This window comes from Panthera leo, chromosome C1, assembly GCF_018350215.1.
Source record: "Panthera leo isolate Ple1 chromosome C1, P.leo_Ple1_pat1.1, whole genome shotgun sequence".
In the NCBI taxonomy this organism is placed as follows: Eukaryota; Metazoa; Chordata; class Mammalia; order Carnivora; family Felidae; genus Panthera; species Panthera leo.
This window is the reverse complement of record NC_056686.1, coordinates 219,896,498-219,903,902: the sequence shown is the minus strand read 5'-3', so window position 1 is coordinate 219,903,902 and position 7,405 is coordinate 219,896,498. Positions and strand designations below refer to the sequence as shown.

Genomic DNA, 7,405 nt, shown 5'->3' with positions numbered 1-7,405 from the left:
TGAGGCACTGACGGCCACCACCAGGCCCGTGGAGGCGGGGAGGGCTGAGGTGGAGAAGCCGCGGGGGGCTTTGGGGACAGCTCGTCTAGGCCACATAACCTGGGGGAGGCGGAGGTGTGAGCCCGCAGCCCGGAGTCTTTGAGGTGCCAGGTGGCCCTGAGCCAGGGCCTGGCATTGTGACAATGTGGGCCACGAGGCCCTCCTGGAGGAGAAGTCTCGGGATCTTAAGCCAGCTGGCAGCCTTCCCCACTGTGGTGAGCGCTCGGTGCAGAGAGGACAGGGGATGAGGCCACAGCAGTGACCTCCTCCGTGGTGGCTCCACTGGCTGTCCCTCCGATTGGAGGCGCCCTGCCCAGAGCCACACCGAGCCTTGGCTCTTCTCACCCCCGAGGCCCGGGCAGGCCTCTGGGTAGCAGGGGGACGTTGGAGCTTAACCCATAGTTCAGGGCATTTGGAGCCCTGATGGTCCGGGGGTGCTCACCCAGCCTCCCTGGAGTCCCTCTCCCCCCTCCTCCCCATGGCCCTTGCATCAGAAAAGGCTCCCACCTGGGACGGCGGCTTCCAGAAGAGGCCTCCGAGGTCATGGCCAGCTTTTCAGCACAAGCCTGGTCTGGGCAGCTGAATCCGGGCCAGTCCCGTAGGCAGAGAACTGGGAGGGACCCTGCCCGGCGTGGGGGTGGGCGATGGCCACTCACATATCCTCCCTCGCCTGGCAAATGGGCCCGGAAGCAGAGTGGCTGGGGCAAGTTCCCCCACCCCCCCCACCCCCCCAGCTCCTGGAATGGGATCTGCCTCTGTTTGAAGAGGGGGTGTGGGGCTCTGAGTCTGCAAACAGAGGCAGCCTATTTTCCTAGGGCCCTCACCCAGCACACATGCAAATGCCACTGTGCTCCCCTTTGTATTCAGGGATGCCAGGGCCCATGTCAGCTGTCGGGCCATTGCTGTGGGACATTACGGAGAGGTGGCATCCGGCGGGGGTGGCCACAGATGTGGGCTGTCGTCTCTGCCTGGCAGGGTGCCCGTGTGGGACATGGGGGACCCAGGAGGTAGAGCCCGTTCTGCCACTTCCTGGGTGTGGCCTCAGGCTACCACATCAGCTCAGGGCCCACTTCAGTGCAGGGAGGAGGGCCCTGGGGCCCCCCCCCGGGCCCTCTCTGCTCTGGGCCTTTCTCCCAGGATCCCGCTCACCCACGCTCAGCCCTCCTCACCAGACACCTGTTGAAACCCCCGAGTCGCACCCTCGTCCTGGCTGCATCTCTGACCCCCACTCTGCTCCCAGGGAGACCCTGCTCAGCGGGTCAAGCTCCCACAGGCAGGGCCCAGCCACAGCTGGGACCCCCTGAGCCTGAGGGTCAAGCGCTTCCCACACAGACGCCGAGATGGGATGCCCCAGAGCCCAGGAAAGGGGTGAGGCGGGCGGAGACAGGAGGAACACCCGGGGGGTGGGGAGCTCGGCTTGAACCCCAGGGCCTCTGTCTGGTGTGGCCCAGAGTTTTCCCAGCCTGAGACAACTTTGCCCTGTGCTCCGGCCAGACACTGCAGAGGAGCATCCCGGGAGGAGGCCAGCTGTCAGGGGCTCCCGGCTCTCTGCTCTTGGGGCCTCAGGGATGTCTACCTGAGGAGGGCAGCGGGGACAGGTCGCGGGGGGCCACCGCGCCCCACGGCTGGAGCCCTGGAGGGACACATGCACGCAGGACACCTTCAAGAGCGGATAGCTTAGATTTTTACTTTGCACGATGTTTCATGGTTTGACATTTTTCCAAGTTGCGTTATTCTGGCAGGTTTTAAAAATTAAGAAGGAAAAAAAAGCAAGCAAGCAACGAGCGCAGGTGTTTTGTTGGGTCCCAGGTGCCAGGAAGAGCCCAGGGCCCGGATCTGCCACACTGCACCCTGGCCTTTTTTGACGGTAACCTTTTACATTCATCTGTTGAACATTTAGAAATACATCGGTGGAAGCAGGGGGGAAAGACCTCCAACTGTGGCTTAAAAAGGATCTTCGTCACCTCACAAGAACAGGGAGGTGGGGCACCTGCGGGCCCAGACTCCAGCCTGTGCCATCTGCACCTGTCCTTCCCCTCCAGATGGCAGGTGCCACCGGCTAAGCACGAGTCCCAGCCCCTCCACCCCCCCCCCCCGCCCCCCACCGCCGCCGTGGGGCAGCCTGGAAAGGGAGCAGCTCTGACAGCTGGTCTGCAACCAAATGTGCCTCCTCCCTGGGGTGGGCACCCTGCTGCTCTGAACAAAATCACTGGGCTGATGGCCCTTGGAGTGACTGCCAGCTGGGTGACCCTTCTGTTCTCCTCAGTCACCCGTCCTGCACACAGTCTGAGGGGTGGGCCATGAACGGTTCACAGTCTTCCCGTATCCTATGCGTTATCCGCTCACTCAACCCCTGCCCTCCAGGACTCATCCCTGCCCCCAGGACTCACCCTTGCCCCCAGAACCCTTCTCTCCTCCCCAGGACTCCCCCCCCCCCCGTCCCCCAGGACCCTCTCTTGTCCCCAGGACTCACTCCTGACCCCAGGACCCTCTCTTGACCCCCAGGACCCTCTCCTGCCCCCCTCCCCCAGGACTCATACCTGCCCCAGGACCCTCTCCTGGCCCCCCTAGGACTCACCCCTGCCCCCAGAACCCTTCTCTCCTCCCCAGGACTCCCCCCTGTCCCCCAGGACCCTCTCTTGCTCCCCAGGACCCTTCTGTCCCCTCCAGGACTCATCCCTGCCCCTCAAGAGCCTTCCCAGATTCCACCTCTCTCCCAAACATTCCCTCCGCACAGAGCAAGCACCCCCTCCCCCAGGTGGCCACCGCCCTCTCTGCTCGCCTCCTGCTGCAGTAGGACGCCACCCTTGTGTCCAGCGTGTCTGTCTGCCCGTCCCCCTGCCCTGCCCCTCCCTGGCCTCAGGGTACCTCCCCTGCCCCTCCCTGCTCCCCCCTCCCTCTGTGCCTCTCCCTTGCAGCCTGCTGGGGTCCTGCCAGCGCTTACTCCCCATCCAGGCTCTTCCCGCCAAGCGCCCCGAGCCCGGGGGTTGGGGTTCCGGAATGCTCTGCCCGAGGCTTCACTCTCCCCTCCCTCCGCTCTGCCTCCTCCTCTCCGCTGCCCCCTCGGCCTGCTTCCCCCCACCCCCCAGTGTGGCTCTGGCCTGGTTCTGCCCCTCAGCGAGGTCACCCCACCCCTGCCGCCAGGGAGCCTGGCCAAAGGCACGTTTCTCCCAAACGTGGAGTCACCTTCTAACCATACAATTGTCTTCTGGTTGCTGTTTAACCTAGGCCCGCTCCCCGGGAAGTTCCCAAGGGCGGGTTTTTAAAAATCTTATGAGAAGAAACAAAGGGTTGTCTGGCTCACCGTTGTATGATCCCAAGTACCTGAAAGAGGGAAGGCCGAGGGACAAGGGCGGAGGCGTCGAGTGCGCACGGTCGCGTCTGTTCCCTGCAGCCACGCTCCACCCCCCCCCCCCCCCCCCTGCCGTGGGATCAGCAGTATGGCCACGTCTGCCGGTGTCTGTGCTGTCTCCTCACCTCCCTCCCTCTGGCTCCAAACTTGCCTCCTAGTAGGTGTCTTTGCTTGGGGCTGTTTCGGACCACGCGCGTGAGGAGGAGGGGTTCCCGGCTGCTCCTCACTCCCGGCTGTTCCCGCTGTTCCCGCCGTTCCCTCCGCGTCTGAGAGCCCTCCAGTCCGCGTGCGCCCCCGCAGGCCGTCCTGCCCGCGCGCGCCCGCCCCCGCACGGCGCTCCTTCGCGGACACGTGGTTTCCGGGCCGCGGCCTCCTCGGGTTGCCCAGCGGGCGCCGCGAGCTGCTTCCGGCCGAAGAACATTTACCGTAGCCAAAGACCCAGCTTGGCTGCGCTTTTGAGGTTCAGGGTGCCCCTGGGGTCCCTCTGCCTGGGCCGTGACGGCACTGCGCCCAGGGCCCACGTGCGGTGCCCTCCTGGACACCCCACGCCGGGAGCTCTCGACCCGGCTAATTTTGGGTAGGGGCACAGCAGCGGCCCATCCCGTGTGTGCCTCTCCGAAGACCGGCGCGCCGGGGTGGTCGCCGGGCCCTCTGGCTTCCCTGGATTGCCTGCTGTCGCCTTCGGCGGGTTTCTGGTGGGCTCTTTGATCAGGCCTCTGCCAGTTGTAAACACTGGGAGCATGTCTCTTCACCTGCTGTCTGTGGTCTACCCGTGGTGTTCCGTGCTCTAACAGGGATTTTATTTTTGCGTAGACGAACCCATCAAAACCGTGTCTGTGGCTGCGCTGCGGCTCACAGAGGTGTTCCCGCACTTCCTCCCGACACCCGTTTTCCCGGTCACTCCGAGGTTTCTGACCCTGGGCCACGCAGGGGGCGTCCCATCCGGGGCCGGGACCCCACCAGCCTGGTCTGTAGCTTTCAGGATCCGGCAGGAAGCTGCCTCCTTTGACCCTTGGTCAAAGTTTCATGGTTCAGTGTGGCTCTTCAGTTTAACGAGCTTCTCAAATATTCAAGTGACGCTTGGTCTGGGACTGCCGGTTCTGCACACCCTTCCCCCCTTCCCCCCCCCCCCCCCCCCCCCCGTACATTTCCTGGGTCTGTTAAAGCACAGAGGCCGGATGTTAGTGGGACTGGGACCGGCTCTGGGCACATGTCCCCACCTCATCCACACCAGAGGCTGAGGCCTCTCTCCTTACTGTCCTGTTTGCCCGAGGCTCCCTGGGTTTCTTTTCCTACCCATGAGGACAAACCTATCCTGTTCGCAGCTACTTTCAGCACGTGGCTCCCCATGCACGTGTTTATAAATGACTGCTCCTTTTCTTCCACGCCACGGTGAACGCATGTGCCGTCTGCCGCTACCTGCGACGCTCTAGCTCCCAGATTAAAAAGCGGTGACCTCGTGGCTCACATGGCCCACTTTTCAGGGCGCGTCTCGTGACGCGCGTGAGAATGTGGTCTCTGCTTCACAGAAGGCTCTTTGTCAGCTGTGTGCTCACGAATGAAGGTCCCGCCGGGTGTGGCCTTCTGCTCCGGAACGACACCTCCACCGTTCTGTGGTTCATCTGACGGGGTTGTATTTGGGTGAATGATGCCTGTGAATAATGCTCCCAGCAGTGGCAGTCAAGTCCCGAATGCTTGTGTCTAGACTCTCTTTCTTCTTACTTCTAGGCCTGTAATCTGAAGACCCTTTCTGGGGCCGCGCCCTCCCGACCCCTTCCCGGAAATTTGCTTCCAGTGGGCAGGCGCTCACAGGGACAGGCCACACGATTTATCCTGGTGAAGGGGAGTTGGGAACTAGACGTGACCTTAAACTTCAGGCCAACAACTGGCAGGTCCATGACTGTTGGCAGGGGTCACCTGTTCGCTGGGAGACCTCTGACCTGCTCCCTGGCTCTCAAGAGTGGCCTGTGCAGGCTACTCATCAGGATCTAGAGCAGGACCTTCCAGAACTCTCTGTGACGACGGGAACGGGTCCCCCTAGTGAGATGTGGCTACTGAGCACCTGGAATGTGCCAAGTGCAACTGAGGAACCGAATCTTTTATTTCATTTTAACAAATTTAAGTTTATGTTGAAGCAACCACACGTGATGGCAAGTGGCCCCCATACTGGACAGGGCAGCTCTAGAACCTTGGAGAAGGGACCATGGTGACCATGATTCAGTGCTCTTTCTGCGGAAGGGAAATCTGAGACCCCGAGAGACCCTGGGTGAGTGTTGACGTAAATGTTCTAAGAAACAAGCCAACATGACGGGGAAAGACCGGGAAGTGATGTCAGAATCTGCCAGGAGGTGGGCTCTTTGGAGAAAGTCTTGAACAGAGACTTGGGCGGGTCCGCACTGCCAGCGGCACGGGCAGCCGTGCGCGTGGGAAGCGTCTCCTCTTGCGGGCGGTCCGGGCCCCGAAGAGCTGAGGTTGGGTCGGCAGGGCCAGCCCGGGCAGCGGTCAGCAGGGGCCCGGTGCGTGGCTGCGACCATCTAGGAGCCGGGAGGGTCGCAGCACGCAGGGCTGAGCCATCCTGTGCCCAGTTTTGTTTTTTAAATACATGCAATTAGAAAAACTGAGGCATCGCCTGGTGTCTAAGACCAAAGAGCTTTGGCGGCCAGGCCGGCCACCGAGTGCCCCCACCCTGGGCAGCGCCCTCATACCCACCGGCCCGCCCTTCTCAGGAGGGCCGAGACCTCCCGGAGAGGAAGGAGGAGACGGACGTGGCGGGAACACCACAGGTGGGACCATGACCGTCTAGCCAGAACACCGCGTGGCGGCGTGGCGGCGTCCCGGAGCGGCGCGGGCGTCACACACGGCGTTTATCACTCAGTGCCTTTTTATTGCCATTGGGTTTGCGACTGTTGAGAGTGACGGCTCGAGGAGCAACGGGCGGATAAAAACCGTGGCTGGGAAGTTCTTGTGAAGAGAGGGCCCGGGCGAGGAGCCGGGAGGACTCAGAACCGGACGAAGGTGGCGTCGATCTGCCGCACGGTGGGCAGGGCCAGCATGATCTTCCGCCTGTACTGGGGGTCCTTCTGCAGGGGGTTCCGCTCCAGGTACACCGTCTCCAGGCTCTTGGCCGCCTTCAGCTCGTCGAGGTCGCTCCAGCTCTCGAGGAGATTGTCGTTCATCTGGAGGACACACACACACACACACACACACACACACACACACACACAAGTGCGTTAGAAAAGCTTGTAGGACTGAAGGGCCCGAGCCTCCCACCCCCACACCTGGGCACGAGGCCACAGACGCGCTCCCGTCCTCCCCACTCTGAAGACAGTGTGACTTGGTATTAAGTCTTCCTGGTGCCCTCATGGAACCCTGTCACCGCTCGGTACCACTCGGCCACCTTCCAGCAGTGTCCCAAGGGAAATGCTCTTGCTCATGCCCAGGACTTGGGCCACATCACCACGAAAGGGGCTAATCCAAGTTAAGATCAGCGGAGAAGCGATCAGAGCAACACCGAGGACAACCCCGCCCCATCTCCTGGCAACGTGTCACAGTAGGTTCGGTTTCTGTTTCAGACCCATTCAGTCATCCCCACGGCCTGACGGCACGCTCTGCCTGTGACATGGTCAGCAGGGCAGCAGCCACGCTGACTAAACGTCCATCTGTCCCCGAAGTTGCCTCTGGCTTGTCCCACTGGGATGCCCCTTGCTGGGGTCTGTGACGTAAATGCCCTGCCACCGCTCACCTTACATGGCTGACATGATGGCCCCAGGATATGAACCTGGAGGAGGGGCTCAGAAGTCTGAGTTACGGGCTCAAAGCAGGTTAGATTTCACCCTCCCGATCCTGCCAAGGCCCACCTGGACAGGACCCGCCAGAGCCAGGGAGAATTCTCTCTTTGAACCACCGTCAAGACGAGGGCATGGTGGGCCTCTGGATTTAGAATGCCCGTCACAGCATGTGCTCATGGCGCTCAGTCCACACCTGTCCTGTGGATGGTGGTGGCTCCTCCGTGGG

At 62.1% G+C, this 7,405-nt stretch overlaps 1 protein-coding gene across 2 annotated transcripts in view; it reads right to left on the bottom strand.

Moving 5' to 3' along the window:
- Positions 1–6,254: 6,254 nt before the first annotated feature.
- PPP1R7 (protein phosphatase 1 regulatory subunit 7) overlaps positions 6,255–7,405 on the bottom strand; it is a 29,786-nt gene continuing 28,635 nt past the window's right edge. For both annotated transcript variants that reach the window (XM_042950822.1, XM_042950823.1), the window contains exon 10: positions 6,255–6,567. In XM_042950822.1, coding sequence (XP_042806756.1) covers positions 6,391–6,567 — 177 coding nt within the window. In that variant the 3' untranslated portion in view covers positions 6,255–6,390. The remainder of the gene's footprint in view (positions 6,568–7,405) is intronic.